The 20,072-nt window shown below is 47.4% G+C and overlaps 1 protein-coding gene across 7 annotated transcripts in view; it reads right to left on the reverse strand.

The window, feature by feature from the left end:
* LOC138641577 (uncharacterized) overlaps positions 1-20,072 on the reverse strand; it is a 111,562-nt gene that overhangs the window by 78,302 nt on the left and 13,188 nt on the right. For all 7 annotated transcript variants that reach the window (XM_069729053.1, XM_069729057.1, XM_069729055.1 and 4 more), the window contains exons 3-7: positions 19,665-19,771; positions 19,427-19,560; positions 19,132-19,262; positions 16,742-16,882; positions 15,648-16,026 (exon numbers count right to left, since the gene is read on the reverse strand). In XM_069729053.1, the coding sequence (XP_069585154.1) occupies positions 15,648-16,026; positions 16,742-16,882; positions 19,132-19,262; positions 19,427-19,560; positions 19,665-19,771 (892 nt within the window). The remainder of the gene's footprint in view (positions 1-15,647; positions 16,027-16,741; positions 16,883-19,131; positions 19,263-19,426; positions 19,561-19,664; positions 19,772-20,072) is intronic.

Below are 20,072 nucleotides of genomic sequence, written 5' to 3' on the forward strand. Positions count from 1 at the left end.
ATACTATATACACTCCCCCTATACATCATATATACTTCTCCCTGTATGCTATATACACTCCCCTATATGTTATATACTTCTCCCCGTATGCTATACACACTCCCCCTATACGTCACATATACTTCTCCCCCGTATGCTATATACACTCCCCCTATACGTCACATATACTTCTCCCCGTATACTATATACACTCCCCCTATACGTCACATATACTTCTCCCCGTATGCTATATACACTCCCCCTATACATCATATATACTTCTCCCTGTATGCTATATACACTCTCCTATACGTCATATATATTTCTCCCCGTATGCTATATACGCTCCCCCTGTACATCACATATACTTCTCCCCGTATGCTATATACACTCCCCCTATACATCATATATACTTCTCCCTGTATGCTATATACACTCCCCTATACGTCATATACTTCTCCCCGTATGCTATATACACTCCCCCTATACGTCTTATATACTTCTCCCCGTATGCTATATACACTCCCCTATACGTCACATATACTTCTCCCCATATACTATATACACTCCCCCTATACGTCACATATACTTCTCCCCGTATACTATATACACTTCCCCTATACGTCTTATATACTTCTCCCCGTATGCTATATACTCTCCCCCTACACGTCATATATACTTCTCCGTATGCTATATACTCTCCCCCTACACGTCATATATACTTCTCCGTATGCTATATACACTCCCCCTGTACGTCACATATACTTCTCCTCCGTATGCTATATACTCTCCCCCTACACATCATATATACTTCTCAGTATGCTAAATACTCTCCCCCTACACGTCATATACTTCTCCGTATGCTATACTCTCCCCTACACGTCATATATACTTCTCCGTATGCTATATACACTCCCCCTATACGCCACATATACTTCTCCCCGAATACTATATACACTCCCCTATACGCCACATATACTTCTCCCCGTATACTATATACACTCCCCTATACGTCATATATACTTCTCCATATACTATATACACTCCCCTATACGTCACATATACTTCTCCCCGTATACTATATACACTTCCCCTATACATCATATATACTCCTCCATATGCTATATACACTCCCCTATACGTCACATATACTTCTCCCCGTATACTATATACGCTTCCCCTATACGTCACATATACTTCTCCCCGTATACTATATACACTCCCCCTATACGTCACATATACTTCTCCCCGTATACTATATACACTCCCCTATACGTTATATACTTCTCCTCCATATACTATATACACTCCCCCTATACGCCACATATACTTCTCCCCGTATACTATATACACTCCCCCTATAAGTCACATATACTTCTCCTCCATATACTATATACACTCCCCCTATACGCCACATATACTTCTCCCCGTATACTATATACACTCCCCCTATAAGTCACATATACTTCTCCCCCATATACTATATACACTCCCCCTATACATCACATGTACTTCTCCCCGTATACTATATACACTCCCCTATACGCCACATATACTTCTCCCTGTATACTAGATACACTCCCCTATACGTCATATATACTTCTCCCCCGTATGCTATATACACTCCCCCTACACGTTATATATACTTCTTCCTTGCATGCTACAAGTGCATCTTACAACATTAGAAGATCATCAAAAAGTGAAATTATTTCAGTTCTTCAATACAAAAAGTGAATCTCCTATATTCTATAGAGTCATTACACTTAGGCTACGTTCAGATTAGCGTTTCCCGACGCTGCGTCGGGCGACGCAGCGGCGACGCACGCGTCATGCGCCCCTATGTTTAACATGGGGGACGCATGCGTTTTTCTTGTTGCGTTTTCCGACACGTGCGTCATTTTTTACGCTAGCGTCGGACGCAAGAAAATGCAACAAGTTGCATTTTTCTTGCGTCCGATTTTCGTCAAAAAACGACGCACGCGTCGCAAAACGCGTTTTTTCGTGCGTCGTGCGTTGCGTCGCCGACGCAGCGGCGCACAACGCTAATCTGAACGTAGCCATAGTGATCTATTTCACGTGTTTATTTCTGTTAATGTTGATGATTATGGCTTACAGCCAATGAAAACCCAAAAGTCATTATCTCAGTAAATTAGACGACTTTATAACACCAGCATGAAAAATGATTGTAAAATCCGAAATGTTCCCTCCTGAAATGTATGATCAGTAAATGCCCTCAATACTTGGTCGCGGCTCCTTGTGCATCAATTACTGCATCAATGCGGCGTGGCATGGAGGCGATCAGCCTGTGGCGCTGCTGAGGGGTTATGGAAGCCCAGGTTGTTCTGATAGCAGCCTTCAGCTCGTCTGCATTGTTGGGTCTGATGTCTCATCTTCCTCTTGACAATACTCCATACATTCTCTATGGGGATAAGTTCAGGCGAGTTTGCTGCCAATCCAGCCCAGTGATACTGTTGTTTTTACACCAGGTATTGGTACTTTTGGCAGTGTGGACAGGGTCTAGGTCCTGCTGGAGAATGACATTTCCATCTCCATAAAGCTTGTCGGCAGAGGGAAGCATGAAGTGCTCTGAAAGGTCCTGGTAGACGGCTGCGCTGACTTTGGTCTTGATAACACACAGAGGACCTACACCAGGAGATGACATGGCTCCCAAACCATCACTGATTGTGGAGACTTCACACCAGACCTCCAGCAGCTTGGATTGTGGCCTCCACTCTTCCTCCAGACTCTGGGTCCTTGGACCACTGACAACAGTCCGGTTCTTCTTCTCCTTGGCCCAGGTGAGACTCTTCTGGCGTTGTCTATTGGTCATGAGTGGCCGGACACAAGGAATGTGACACTTGTAGCCCATGTCCTGGACACGTCTGTGTGTGGTGAAGCAATGACTCCAGCAGAAGTCTGCTCCTTGTGAATCTCCCCCACATTACTGAATGTCCTTTTCTTAACAATCCTTTCCAGGCTGCGGTTATCCCAGTTGCTTGTGCACCTTTTTCTACCACACTTTTTCCTTTCACTTTCCATTATATTCTTGGATACAGCACTCTGTGAACAGCCGGCTTCTTTAGCAATGACCTTTTGTGTCTTCCCCTCCTTGTGGAGTGTGTCAATGACGCCTTCTGGACATCTGTCAGTCAGCAGTCTTCCCCATGATTGTGGAGCTACTGAACCAGACTAAGGGACCTTTATAAACACTTAGGAACCTTTACAGGTGAAATTTGTTAATTATTCTAACTTACTGAGATAATGACTTTTGATTGGCTGTTAGCCATAATCATCAATATTAATAGAAATAAACACGTGAAATTGATAACTATCTGTGATGACTCTAAAGGAACTCACTTTTTGTGTTGAAGAACTGGAATAAATTCACTTTTTGATGATATTCTAATGTTGTAAGAAGCACCTGTATATATACCATCAGTAATCCCCTCCTCCCCATCACATAGTACAATAATATATATATATATATATATATATATATATATATAGTTGCATGAGAGTCTTTGCCCCATCTTGATTTCTTATTCTTTTGAATGTGTGTCGCACTTAAATGTTTCCAATCACCAAACAAATGTAAATATTAGACAAAGATAACACAAGTAACACAAAATGCAGTTTATAAATGAAGGTCTTTATTATTTAGGAAAAAAGAAATCCAAACCTACAGGGTCCTGTGTGAGAGATTGCCCCCTAAACCTAATAACTGGTTTGCAATATCTGGCAATGAGTCTTTTCAATGCTCTGGAGGAATTTCGGCCACTCATCTGTGCAGAATTCGGCCACATTGGAGATTTCTGAGCATGAACCACCTTTTTAAGGTTATGTCACAACATCTCAATCAGATTAAGGTCAGGACTTTGACTAGGCCACTCCAAAGTCTTCATTTTATTTTTCTTAAGCCATTCACAGGTGGACTTGCTGGTGTGTTTTGGATCATTGTCCTGCTGCATAATACAAGTGCGCTTCAGCTTGAAGTCACGAACAGATGGCCGGACATTCTCCTTCAGGATTTCTTGGTAGACAGCAGAATTTATTGTTCCATTTACCACAGCAAATCTTCCAGGTCCTGAAACAACAAAAGAGCCCTAGACCATCACACTACCACCACCATATTTTACTGTTGGTATGATGTTCCTTTTCTGAAATGCTGTGTTACTTCTACTCTTGATGTAATGGGACATACACCTTCCAAAAAGAACAACTTTCATTTCGTCAATCCACAAAGTATTCCCCCAAAAGTCCTGGGGCTCATCAAGAAGTTGTCTGGCAAAACTGAGACGAGCCTTATGTTCTTATTGCTCAGCACTGTGGAGTCATGAACACTGACCTTAAAAGAGGCAAGTGAGGCCTGCAGTTCTTTGAATGTTGTTGGGTCTTTTGTGAACTCTTGGGGTAATTTTGGTCGGCCACTTCTGGAAATATTCACCACTGTTCCATGTTTTCGCCATTTGTGAATAATGGCTCTCGCTGTGGGTCGCTGGAGTCCCCAAGCTTTACACATGGCTTTATATCGTTTTCCAGACTGATACATCTCAATTACTTTATCATTTGTTCCAGAACTTCTTTGGATCGTGGCATGATGTCTAGCTTTTCAGGATCTTTTGGTCTACTTCATTTTGTCAGGTCCTATTTAAGTGATTTCTTGATTGAGAACATTGGTCCAGTAATCAGGCCTGGGTGTGGCTAGGGAATTAACTCAGCTTCCCAAAGATGTTATAAATCACAGCTCCTTTATGTTTTAACGGGGGGTAATCACGTTTTCACACAGGGCCCTGTAGGTTCGGATTTTTTTTTCCTTAACAATAAAGACGTTCATTTATAAACTGCATTTACTTGTGTAATTCTTCTCAAATATTTACATTTGTTTGGTGATCTGAAATATTTAAGTGTGAAAATCATGCAAAAGAATTGGAATAAGGAAGGGACAAACCCCCACGTACATTATATACACCCCCTCTGCACTTTATATACACCCCAATATGTTATATACACCCCTTACATGTTATATACACACACCCCTCCATATGTTATATACACCCCCTCTCCTGACAGTAATCCCCCCCACTCAATGACTTTCCTGGCTTGCCAATCCACCAACGGATTATGTTTCACCAACCAGGGAAGACCCAATACAATCGGGGTGGGACGACTGTCCAGGACACAGCAAGAAATTATCTCATAATGAACGGAACCCACCCTCAGTCTTACATTATGTACAATGTGAGTCAGAGCTTTCTGTGCAAGTGGCGCTGAGTCGATGGCGAAGATGGAAATGGGTTTAGCTAAAGCACAACAAACCAGCCCACAAGTTCTGGCAAACTCAGCATCAACCATGCTAACTCCAGCTCCACTGTCAGCAAACACAGAAATCTCTCTCCAGCACCACCTCTATTGGCAGGACAAACCAGGAACTGCAGGTTGATGAAAAATGCACCCCTTCTTCATTTAACTCCAGATTACCAAGGGTTAATCAAGTCTCCCTTTTTTTAGACAACAAAGGACAAACTCCAATAAAATGTCCCTTTTTTCCACAAAAAAACCCACTGCCCCTTTTTTTTGCCAACTTCCTGTGAAATGTTCGATGCAGAGGCGTCCTGGAAGCGTCTATCCAACGAATAGCCAAAGACTTAGCGGCTTCCAAGGACTCTGGGGTTTCGTACGCTGCTAATGCGTCCTTTAACCTTTCAGTAAGACCCTGAAGGAATGGGCTTCTAAGAGCTAGGTCATTCCATCTGGTATCATTGACCACCTGCAGAACTCAGTTATAAGTCTCCACTGAACGACTTCCTTGCTGAAGGCGACGCAGCCTGGATTCAGCCAAGGAAACGCGGTCAGGGTCGTCACAGATGAGGGCTGGAGCCCTGGGAAACTCCTCCACCGACTGGAGACACATGGAATCTGGTGGTAGAGAAAAAGCCCAGGACTGAGGTTCCCCTGCCACAGCGAAATACCAATTCCTACTCGTTGCTCGTCATCTCCAGAGGAGTAAGGACAAAGGTTAAAGTGCAATTTCCAAGCTTCTTTAAACACAACAATCTTGTCCCTACCCCCAGAAAACCTGCACGGGAGGGCAAATTTCTGTTCAAGCTGGAACCGTCAAGCTGCAGAGTCCTTCACAATAGGAGCCTGCAGCCGCTGCTGCTGAACTTGGAACGAAGGTCACCTCCAGTGGCAACCTCTGCCAGCAAAGACACAGGATTCATGAACCCAGAAAAAGAAAAAAAACCCACACAGAAAAAAACACACACACAAAAAAGAACCACGGTGTCAAAAAGTGTTTTTTTCTTTTGCAAGCGTGAACGGCGGGTGTTTGTTGCACAGTGTAGGACAGACTAAGTGCAATACAAAGGGATAAGGGGAAAGGGGGCCCAACACTAGGGAAACAAGGAGTGGAGACCCCTGAGCAAATCTAACGTCACCCTGTCGGCCCTAAGAGACCCTAAACAGGTTCTGCACCTATCGCCGAGCAGGATACCTAGTCCCTGTCAGACCCTAGCGGTGAGCCCTGCTTAGGAAAGGAAGGGGTGAACACTGGACGAACCCCACTAACTACTAAAGAAAGCTAGGATAAAAACAAGGGGAAACTTAGCTTGAGTAGAGAAATACCGTCGTCCATCAAACTCCAAAGAGGACGCTAGCCGACTGCTGCTGCTCCAAGCCTCAACAGGGAAATGCAAGTAGAAAATATCATCCGCAACTACCAGCAGCAACTTGGGAGTTATAAACACCCAGATCCAGGTGACACCATTAAGACCGGAGAAGGTAGCCTCTAGTCTGCAAGGCCAACGCTGAGACTGTCTGCAGCCTCTGACACACCCGTTACAACACCCCCTCCATACATTATATACACCCCCATATACATTATATACACCCCTCCATGTTATATACACCCCCATATACATTATATACACCCCTCCATGTTATATACACCCCCATATACATTATATACACCCCCTCCATACGTTATATACACCCCCTCCATACGTTATATACACCCCCCTCCATACGTTATATACACCCCCTCTATACATTATATACACCCCCACCATACATTATATACACCCCCACCATACATTATATACACCCCCTCCATACATTATATACACCCCCTCCATACATTATATACGCCCCCACCATACATTATATACGCCCCCTCCATACGTTATATACACCCCTCCATACGTTATATACACCCCCTCTATACATTATATACACCCCCTCCATACATTATATACACCCCTCCATACATTATATACACCCCCTCCATACATTATATACGCCCCCACCATACATTATATACGCCCCCACCATACATTATATACACCCCCTCCATACGTTATATACACCCCCTCCATATGTTATATACACCCCCTCTATACATTATATACACCCTCCATACATTATATACACCCCTCCATACATTATATACGCCCCCTCCATACGTTATATACACCCCTCCATACGTTATATACACCCCCTCTATACATTATATACACCCCCTCCATACATTATATACACCCCTCCATACATTATATACACCCCTCCATACATTATATACACCCCCTCTATACATTATATACACCCCCTCCATACATTATATACACCCCCTCCATACATTATATACACCCCCTCCATACATTATATACACCCCCTCTATACATTATATACACCCTCCATATATTATATACACCCCTCCATACATTATATACACCCCCTCCATACATTACATACGCCCCCACCATACATTATATACACCCCCTCCATACGTTATATACACCCCCTCCATATGTTATATACACCCCCTCCATACGTTATATACACCCCCATATACATTATATACACCCCCTCCATAAGTTATATACACCCCCATATACATTATATATACACCCTCCATACATTATATACACCCCTCAATACATTATATACACCCCCTCTATACATTATATACACCCCCTCCATACATTATATACACCCCCTCCATACATTATATACACCCCCTCCATACATTATATACACCCCCTCCATACATTATATACACCCCCTCCATACATTATATACACCCCCTCCATACAATATATACACCCCCTCTATACATTATATACACACCCTCTATACATTATATACACCCCCTCCATACATTATATACACCCCCTCCATACATTATATACACCCTCTCTATACATTAAATACACCCCCTCTATACATTATATACACTCCCTCCATACATTATATACACCCCCTCCATACATTATATACACCCCCTCCATACATTATATACACCCCCTCCATACATTATATACACCCCTCCATACATTATATACACCCCCTCCATACATTATATACACCCCTCCATACATTATATACACCCCCTCCATACATTATATACGCCCCCACCATACATTATATACACCCCCTCCATACGTTATATACACCCCCTCCATATGTTACATACACCCCCTCTATACATTATATACACCCTCCATACATTATATACACCCCTCCATACGTTATATACACCCCCTCCATATGTTATATACACCCCCTCCATACGTTATATACACCCTCTCCATACATTATATACACCCTCCATACATTATATACACCCCCTCTATACATTATATACACCCTCCATACATTATATACACCCCCTCCATACATTATATACACCCCCCTCCATACATTATATACACCCCCTCCATACATTATATACACCCTCTCCATACATTATATACACCCTCCATACATTATATACACCCCCTCTATACATTATATACACCCTCCATACATTATATACACCCCCTCCATACATTATATACACTGTTATGATCAGGTAATTCAGAACCACAATGGACCTTGAAGTTCAGAGCACACAAAGTGACCTGACATTTACCAAAAACATAGGACGAGCTCTGAGACGTGGAAACTCTGTTGACCGCAATCCCTAATCCTATCACACCACACTAGAGGTAGCCGTGGATTGCGCCTAACGCTCCCTATGCAACTCGGCACAGCCTGAGAAACTAACTAGGCCTGAAGATAGAAAAATAAGCCTACCTTGCCTCAGAGAAATACCCCAAAGGAAAAGGCAGCCCCCCACATATGACTGTGAGTAAAGATGAAATACAAACACAGAGATTAAATAGATTTAGCAAAGTGAGGCCCGACTTACTGAATAGACCGAGGATAGGAAAGATAGCTTTGCGGTCAACACAAAAACCTACAAACAACCACGCAGAGGGGCAAAAAGACCCTCCGCACCGACTAACGGTACGGAGGTGCTCCCTCTGCGTCTCAGAGCTTCCAGCAAGCAAGAAAAACCAATACAGCAAGCTGGACAGAAAATATAGCAAACAAAAATAACAGAAGCAGAACTTAGCTTATGCAGGATAGACAGGCCACAGGAACGATCCAGGAGGAAGCAAGACCAATACTAGAACATTGACTGGAGGCCAGGATCAAAGCACCAGGTGGAGTTAAATAGAGCAGCACCTAACGACTTAACCTCATCACCTGAGGAAGGAAACTCAGAAGCCGCAGTACCACTCTCATCCACCAAAGGAAGCTTATAGACAGAACCAGCCGCAGTACCACTCACGACCACAGGAGGGAGCTTGGCCACAGAATTCACAACAGTAGCCCCCCCTTGAGGAGGGGTCACCGAACCCTCACCAGAGCCCCCAGGCCGACCAGGATGAGCCACATGAAAGGCACGAACCAGATCGGCAGCATGGACATCAGAGGCAAAGACCCAGGAATTATCTTCCTGACCATAACCTTTCCACTTAACCAGATACTGGAGTTTCCGTCTCGAAACACGAGAATCCAAAATCTTCTCCACAATATACTCCAATTCCCCTTCAACCAAAACCGGAGCAGGAGGATCAATAGATGGAACCACAGGTGCCACGTATCTCCGCAACAATGACCTATGGAACACGTTATGGATGGAAAAAGAAGCCGGAAGAGTCAAACGAAAAGACACAGGATTAAGAACCTCAGAAATCCTATATGGACCAATGAAACGAGGCTTAAATTTAGGAGAGGAAACCTTCATAGGAATATAACGAGATGACAACCAAACCAAATCCCCAACACGAAGTCGGGGACCCACACAGCGCCTGCGGTTAGCGAAACGTTGAGCCTTCTCCTGGGACAAAGTCAAATTGTCCACTACATGAGTCCAAACCTGCTGCAACCTATCCACCACAGTATCCACACCAGGACAGTCCGAAGACTCAACCTGCCCTGAAGAGAAACGAGGGTGGAACCCAGAATTGCAGAAAAACGGCGAAACCAAAGTAGCCGAGCTGGCCCGATTATTAAGGGCGAACTCAGCCAAAGGCAAAAAGGACACCCAATCATCCTGATCAGCAGAAACAAAACATCTCAGATGTTTCCAAGGTCTGATTGGTTCGTTCAGTCTGGCCATTTGTCTGAGGATGGAAAGCCGAGGAAAAAGACAAATCAATGCCCATCCTAGCACAAAAGGCTCGCCAAAACCTCGAAACAAACTGGGAACCTCTGTCAGAAACTATGTTCTCTGGAATGCCATGCAAACGAACCACATGCTGAAAAAACAATGGCACCAAATCAGAGGAGGAAGGCAATTTAGACAAGGGCACCAAATGGACCATCTTAGAGAAGCGATCACAAACCACCCAAATGACCGACATTCTTTGAGAGACGGGGAGATCCGAAATAAAATCCATAGAGATATGTGTCCAAGGCCTCTTCGGGACCGGCAAGGGCAAAAGCAACCCACTGGCACGAGAACAGCAGGGCTTAGCCCGAGCACAAATCCCACAGGACTGCACAAAAGAACGCACATCCCGCGACAGAGACGGCCACCAAAAGGATCTAGCCACCAAATCTCTGGTACCAAAGATTCCAGGATGACCAGCCAACACCGAACAATGAACCTCAGAGATAACTTTATTCGTCCACCTATCAGGGACAAACAGTTTCTCCGCTGGGCAACGGTCAGGTCTATTAGCCTGAAATTTTTGCAGCACCCGCCGCAAATCAGGGGAGATGGCAGATAAAATTACCCCCTCTTTGAGAATACCCGCCGGCTCAGACAAACCCGGAGAATCGGGCACAAAACTCCTAGACAGGGCATCCGCCTTCACATTTTTAGAGCCCGGAAGGTACGAAACCACAAAGTCAAAACGAGAGAAAAACAGCGACCAACGAGCCTGTCTAGGATTCAACCGTTTGGCAGACTCGAGATAAGTCAAGTTTTTGTGATCAGTCAAGACCACCACGCGATGCTTAGCTCCTTCAAGCCAATGACGCCACTCCTCGAATGCCCACTTCATGGCTAGCAACTCTCGATTGCCAACATCATAATTTCGCTCAGCAGGCGAAAATTTCCTGGAAAAGAAGGCGCATGGTTTCATCGCCGAGCAATCAGAACTTCTCTGCGACAAAACAGCCCCTGCTCCAATTTCAGAAGCATCAACCTCGACCTGGAACGGAAGCGAAACATCTGGTTGGCACAACACAGGCGCAGAAGAAAAACGACGCTTCAACTCCTGAAAAGCTTCTACAGCAGCAGAAGACCAATTGACCACATCAGCACCCTTCTTGGTCAAATCAGTTAACGGCTTAGCAATACTAGAAAAATTATTGATGAAGCGACGATAAAAATTAGCAAAGCCCAGGAACTTCTGCAGACTCTTCAGAGATGTTGGCTGAGTCCAATCAAAAATGGCCTGAACTTTAACAGGGTCCATCTCGATAGCAGAAGGAGAAAAAATGAACCCCAAAAATGAAACCTTCTGAACACCAAAGAGACACTTTGACCCCTTCACAAACAAAGAATTAGCACGCAGGACCTGGAACACCATTCTGACCTGCTTCACATGAGACTCCCAATCATCCGAGAAGACCAAAATATCATCCAAGTATACAATCAGGAATTTATTCAGGTACTCTCGGAAGATGTCATGCATAATGGACTGAAACACTGATGGAGCATTAGAAAGCCCGAATGGCATAACCAGGTACTCAAAATGGCCTTCGGGCGTATTAAATGTTGTTTTCCATTCATCGCCCCGTTTAATACGCACAAGATTATACGCACCACGAAGATCTATCTTGGTGAACCAACTAGCCCCCTTAATCCGAGCAAACAAATCAGACAGCAGCGGCAAGGGTTACTGAAATTTGACCGTAATTTTATTTAGAAGGCGGTAATCAATACAAGGTCTCAGCGAACCATCCTTCTTGGACACAAAAAAGAACCCCGCTCCCAATGGCGACGATGACGGGCGAATATGACCCTTCTCCAAAGACTCCTTCACGTAACTCCGCATAGCGGCGTGCTCAGGTACAGATAAATTAAACAGTCGACCCTTAGGAAACTTACTACTAGGAATCAAATCGATAGCACAATCACAATCCCTATGCGGAGGTAGGGCATTGGACTTGGGCTCATCGAATACATCCCGGTAATCAGACAAGAACTCTGGGACCTCAGAAGGGGTGGATGATGAGATAGACAGAAATGGAACATCACCATGTACCCCCTGACAACCCCAGCTGGACACAGACATTGATTTCCAATCTAATACTGGATTATGGACTTGTAGCCATGGCAACCCTAACACGACCACATCATGCAGATTTTGCAACACCAGAAAGCGAATATCCTCCTGATGAGCAGGAGTCAAGCACATGGTCAGCTGGGTCCAATACTGAGGCTTATTCTTGGCCAAAGGTGTAGCATCAATTCCTCTCAATGGAATAAGACACTGCAAGGGCTCCAAGACAAACCCACAGCGCCTAGCAAACTCCAAGTCCATCAAATTCAGGGCAGCGCCTGAATCCACAAATGCCATGACAGAATAGGAAGACAAAGAGCAGATCAAAGTAACGGACAAAAGAAATTTCGACTGTACCGTACTAATGGTGGCGGACCTAGCGAACCGCTTAGTGCGCTTAGGACAATCGGAGATAGCATGAGTGGAATCACCACAGTAGAAACACAGCCCATTCTGACGTCTGTGTTCTTGCCTTTCAGCTCTGGTCAAAGTCCTATCGCACTGCATAGGCTCAGGTTTATGCTCAGATAATACCGCCAAATGGTGCACAGATTTACGCTCACGCAAGCGTCGACCGATCTGAATGGCCAAAGACATAGACTCATTCAGACCAGCAGGCATAGGAAATCCCACCATGACATCCTTAAGGGCTTCAGAGAGACCCTTTCTGAAAATAGCTGCCAGCCCACATTCATTCCATTGAGTGAGCACGGACCACTTTCTAAACTTCTGACAATAAATCTCTATCTCATCCTGACCCTGACACAGAGCCAGCAAATTTTTCTCTGCCTGATCCACTGAATTAGGTTCGTCGTACAGCAATCCGAGGGCCAGAAAAAACGCATCAATATTACATAATCCAGGATCTCCTGGCGCAAGGGAAAATGCCCAGTCTTGAGGGTCGCCACGTAATAAAGAAATAATGATTTTAACTTGTTGAACTGGGTCACCAGAGGAGCGGGGTTTCAAAGCCAGAAATAGTTTACAATTATTTTTAAGATTCAAAAACTTAGCTCTATCTCCAGAAAACAACTCAGGAATAGGAATTCTAGGCTCCAACACAGGATTCCGAACCACTAAATCTTGAATGCTCTGTACACTTATAGTGAGATTATCCATCAAAGAGGACAGACCCTGAATGTCCATGTCCACACCTGTGTTCTGAACCACCCTGATGTAAAGGGGAAAAGAAAGACAGAACACAGTGCAAAGAAAAAAAAATGGTCTCAGAACTTCTCTTTTCCCTCTATTGAGAAGCATTAGTACTTTGGGCCTCCAGTACTGTTATGAACAGGTAATTCAGAACCACAATGGACCTTGAAGTTCAGAGCACACAAGGTGACCTGACATTTACCAAAAACATAGGACGAGCTCTGAGACGTGGAAACTCTGCTGACCGCAATCCCTAATCCTATCACACCACACTAGAGGTAGCCGTGGATTGCGCCTAACGCTCCCTATGCAACTCGGCACAGCCTGAGAAACTAACTAGCCCTGAAGATAGAAAAATAAGCCTACCTTGCCTCAGAGAAATTCCCCAAAGGAAAAGACAGCCCCCCACATATAATGACTGTGAGTAAAGATGAAATACAAACACAGAGATGAAATAGATTTAGCAAAGTGAGGCCCGACTTACTGAATAGACCGAGGATAGGAAAGATAGCTTTGCGGTCAACACAAAAACCTACAAACAACCACGCAGAGGGGCAAAAAGACCCTCCGCACTGACTAACGGTACGGAGGTGCTCTCTCTGCGTCTCAGAGCTTCCAGCAAGCAAGAAAAACCAATATAGCAAGCTGGACAGAAAATATAGCAAACAAAAATAACACAAGCAGAACTTAGCTTATGCAGGATAGACAGGCCACAGGAACGATCCAGGAGGAAGCAAGACCAATACTAGAACATTGACTGGAGGCCAGGATCAAAGCACCAGGTGGAGTTAAATAGAGCAGCACCTAACGACTTAACCTCATCACCTGAGGAAGGAAACTCAGAAGCCGCAGTACCACTCTCATCCACCAAAGGAAGCTTATAGACAGAACCAGCCGCAGTACCACTCACGACCACAGGAGGGAGCTTGGCCACAGAATTCACAACAATACACCCCCCTCCATACATTATATACACCCCCTCTACATTATTGTCACGGATCCCTTCTCCGTGGTGTCACTTATTCGTCACGTGCCCGCTCTCACACGTGACTTGGGGATGTGCCTGCAAGGGTTAATCTATCTCCCCACTCTCAGTCCAGCATTCAACCTCTGTCCTATGCTGTAATGGGAGCATAAATCACACACTGACCCAGGCCATACACCCGCTCATACACGCTGCCACCACTCATCGAATACACGGGCGATGAGTCCCAGAAATTACTAATACTGTCTACCACTCATAAGGCTCACACACCTTACGCTATGGATTCTTTTAGAACATTCAAGGTTCAACTTGTTAAAGTTTTATACTTTAATAACAAAAGGTTCGGTGCTTACAATAAGAAAAACGTATAAAAATATGATAATAAAAAGACATACAACTTATGCAAACAGTATCAAAATAAACAGGAGAAACTTTCAGAAATTATCTAACTGGTAGTTGCTTTCTGCTCCCTGAGGGTAGGACGATGTAGATTGGATCACACCAGCTTCTCAGGCTGCCCCCATCATGTGAACACAATTCTCTGGCTGCAGCCTAAATTTATAACTTTGGTCTGAGGTCAGGTTTCTAGACCGGCCCCTCAGGTCAATATCATAACTGCTGCCTGTTTGATTGGGCCACGGCCGCGCCCCCAATGAATATATTATTTTCTCTTGTGAAAAGGTTCTCAGGAATAGATTCCCTCAGGCCGCAATTAGCATCTCCCCTCCATGACCTAGGAGGTGCCAAATGTTACTTTTCTTCTTGGCCCTAGCTAGATCTCCTGGTGAGATATAGAGACACAATTTCTACTAGTCCCAAGTAAGTACCTATTAACACCTAGGTGCGACTTGCCTTCAGGACAGATGTTACATTATCACTAGTCACACATATAACCCTAGACATATGTCACTACACACATATAGATATATATATACATTATATACACCCTCCATACATTATATACACACCCCAGCTGTGCAGCGGTGAAGGTTCTGCCACCATGTGGATGTTGGGAGTCACTGCCTGAGCCGGAGAGCGGAGGATGGGCAACAGCTTGTCCCCCTGCATCATCAACTGGGCTGCGTCACACACAGGGGGCTCCGAGGAGGAATTGAGGGGCCCCGAGGTGGTGTGGGCCCCGGGGTGCACACAGATGGTGGCGCTGGGGGTCAGTCCCAGCTCCTGGAGGCTGCGGGAAAGATCCTCGTCTGTGAAGCGTCTGCTGGGAAATGTCTGTAACAATCTGCCGGGAGTCGGGAGCAGCGAGCTCACATGATCGTGCACAGCTTGCAGCCGCGAGTCACCTGCCAGCGACAGCCGCACACACTGACCGGACGGCAGGCGCACCTGCAAGAGAGCAGGTAGACAGTTACAGAGCGGGGGAGGGGAAGTAACAACCAGCTGACACCCGACACTGCGAAGCCGACACCCGACAGACGACACCCAACACAGAGAAGCCGCCACAGATGACACCCGGAACAGCGAAGCCGACACCGGACACAGATGACACCCGTCAGACGACACCCGACACAGACGACACCCGACACAACGAAGCCGACACCCGAAACAGATGACACCCATCACAGCGAAGCCGACACCCGACACAGACGACACCCGTCACAGACCACACCCGTCACAGCAAAGCCGACACCTGACACAGACGACACCCGACACAGACAACATCCGATACAGACGACACCCGTCACAGCAAAGCCGACACCCGACACAGCAAAGCCGAGAACCGACACAGACGACACCCGTCACAGACGACACCCGTCACAGACGGCATCCGACAGACGACAGTCGACACAGCAAAAGCCCACACCTGACACAGACGACATCCGATACAGAAGACACCCGACGCGTGCGACACCGGCGACAAGCGGCAGAGCACCACCAGCAACCGCAGACATTAACCTGGAAAGAAGCATACCAGCGGGGAGGGGACACGACAATCATCACATCACATCTGACAATCTGAAGATCACACATAACAATAGTCAGGATGTAAGACACTGGGGACCTCACACAAATTCTATAGGGCCCCACAGGCTGCGCTCACCGTCAGAGTGCAGTGATCGTGGGCGGTGGTACGGATGGCCGGGTGTTCTCGGCTCTCCAGCCTCTCACTCGTTGCAATTTTCTTTTTGTCATGTTGCATCCGCCGATCCTCAGCGATCCGCTGCAGCACCAGATCCCGATCCTGAGCAGATCATATCATGAGACCCCCCAAAAAGATCCTTGCCCCCTACCAGTCACATAACGGGGAAGTGGAGCATGCTCATCACCACCGGGGGGGCGAGAAGGAGCACACTGCACACCAGAAGGGGGTATGGAGGAATGGAGCACACTCTACACCAGCAGGAGGTATGGAGGAATGGAGAGCACTCTACACCAGCAGGGGGTATGGAGGAATGGAGAGCACTCTACACCAGCAGGGGGTATGGAGGAATGGAGAGCACTCTACACCAGCAGGGGGTATGGAGGAATGGAGCACACTCTACACCAGCAGGGGGTATGGAGGAATGGAGCACACTCTACACCAGCAGGGGGTATGGAGGAATGGAGAGCACTCTACAACAGCAGGGGGTATGGAGGAATGGAGCGCACTCTACACCAGCAGGGGGTATGGAGGAATGGAGAGCACTCTACACCAGCAGGGGGTATGGAGGAATGGAGCACACTCTACACCAGCAGGGGGTATGGAGGAATGGAGCACACTCTACACCAGCAGGGGGTATGGAGGAATGGAGAGCACTCTACACCAGCCGGGGGTATGGAGGAATAGAGCGCACTCTACACCAGCAGAGGGTATGGAGGAATGGAGCACACTCTACACCAGCAGGGGGTATGGAGGAATGGAGCACACTATACACCAGCAGGAGGTATGGAGGAATGGAGAGCACTCTACACCAGCAGGGGGTATGGAGGAATGGAGAGCACTCTACACCAGCAGGGGGTATGGAGGAATGGAGAGCACTCTACAACAGCAGGGGGTATGGAGGAATGGAGCGCACTCTACACCAGCAGGGGGTATGGAGGAATGGAGAGCACTCTACACCAGCAGGGGGTATGGAGGAATGGCGAGCACTCTACACCAGCAGGGGGTATGGAGGAATGGAGCACACTCTACACCAGCAGGGGGTATGGAGGAATGGAGAGCACTCTACACCAGCAGGGGGTATGGAGGAATGGAGAGCACTCTACACCAGCCGGGGGTATGGAGGAATAGAGCGCACTCTACACCAGCAGAGGGTATGGAGGAATGGAGCACACTCTACACCAGCAGGGGGTATGGAGGAATGGAGAGCACTCTACACCAGCAGGGGGTATGGAGGAAAGGAGAGCACTCTACACCAGCAGGGGGTATGGAGGAATGGAGCACACTATACACCAGCCGGGGGTATGGAGGAATAGAGCGCACTCTACACCAGCAGAGGGTATGGAGGAATGGAGCACACTCTACACCAGCAGGGGGTATGGAGGAATGGAGAGCACTCTACACCAGCAGGGAGTATGGAGGAATGGAGAGCACTCTACACCAGCAGGGGGTATGGAGGAATGGAGCACACTATACACCAGCAGGGGGTATGGAGGAATGGAGAGCACTCTACACCAGCAGGGGGTATGGAGGAATGGAGAGCACTCTACACCAGCAGGGGGTATGGAGGAATGGAGAGCACTCTACACCAGCAGGGGGTATGGAGGAATGGAGCACACTATACACCAGCAGGGGGTATGGAGGAATGGAGAGCACTCTACACCAGCAGGGGGTATGGAGGAATGGAGAGCACTCTACACCAGCAGGGGGTATGGAGGAATGGAGAGCACTCTACACCAGCAGGGGGTATGGAGGAATGGAGAGCACTCTACACCAGCAGGGGGTATGGAGGAATGGAGAGCACTCTACACCAGCAGGAGGTATGGAGGAATGGAGAGCACTCTACACCAGCAGGGGGTATGGAGGAATGGAGCGCACTCTACACCAGCAGGGGGTATGGAGGAATGGAGAGCACTCTACACCAGCAGGGGGTATGGAGGAATGGAGCGCACTCTACACCAGCAGGGGGTATGGAGGAATGGAGAGCACTCTACACCAGCAGGGAGTGTGGAGGAGTGGAGAGCACTCTACAACACTAGGGGGCGCGGAGGAGTGGAGCGCACTCTACAACACTAGGGGGCGCGGAGGAGTGGAGCGCACTCTACAACACTAGGGGGCGCGGAGGAGTGGAGCGCACTCTACAACACTAGGGGGCGCGGAGGAGTGGAGCGCACTCTACAACACTAGGGGGCGCGGAGGAGTGGAGCGCACTCTACAACACTAGGGGGCGCGGAGGAGTGGAGCACTCTGCACCAGCAGAGGGCGCGGAGGAACACACACACTGTGGCCCAGCGGGGGTCTTCAGGGACTGGTTAGGTTACTCACGTGGCTCTTTGCGTCAAGTCTCTCACCTTCTTCTTGGTCCGTTTTTCCTCCATGACCTCTCGGGCCAGGCTGGCGCTGTGCCGCTCCTCATACTCCCTCCGCTGCTCCGGGTGCCGAGCACTGTGCAGCGGCTGCAGCTCCGGGGATGATGGGGATCCTGAAGGAGATGAAGCACTCATGTCAGTAAGGATCACAGATACGAGCGGTGGGACAAGGGTCCGCACTCAACCTTCGAATGGCCGACCACACCGACCGTGTCACCAAGCAACGCAGGGCATCATGGGGGTCTCTGCTGCTGGGGCAGTTGTCCCGGGGTCTAACCTGAGGAGGACGATTCCTGGGACACCACTCTTCCCAATTGCAGGGGGGGATTAAAGGCGGACACAGCCATGGCTCCTGGCTCTATGACTCCCTGGGTGAGGAGCGTCCCCCGGGGCAGACCACCATGCAGGATCCTGTAAGAGAGGACACCCTGGTAATGACCCCACAGGGGGCGGAGAAATCGCCATCAGATGACTGGACATTCACTCTGACTCCACCCCCAGCACCCGCCACTCACCAATCCGCAGCTTCCTGCACCTGGAAACATCCGGCCCGGAGAGCGGCCCGAGCCTGCCCCTCATCGAAGCCCATCTCATACAGTGCCAGGAAGAGGTCCCCGACCGTCTGCAGGAAGAGACCACGTCACTGCCCTCCGTCCGGACCCCCGACCATGCCCCGGGGTCAACACAGGGATATACACACATGGGATATACAGCGGGGTCATCACAGAGATATACACACATGGGATATACAGCGGGGTCATCACAGAGATATACACACATGGGATATACAGCGGGGTCATCACAGGGATATACACACATGGGATATACACCGGGGTCATCACAGAGATATACACACATGGGATATACACCGGGGTCATCACAGGGATATACACACATGGGATATACAGCGGGGTCATCACAGG

Source organism: Ranitomeya imitator, chromosome 6 (assembly GCF_032444005.1).
Source record: "Ranitomeya imitator isolate aRanImi1 chromosome 6, aRanImi1.pri, whole genome shotgun sequence".
NCBI classification, from domain to species: domain Eukaryota; kingdom Metazoa; phylum Chordata; class Amphibia; order Anura; family Dendrobatidae; genus Ranitomeya; species Ranitomeya imitator.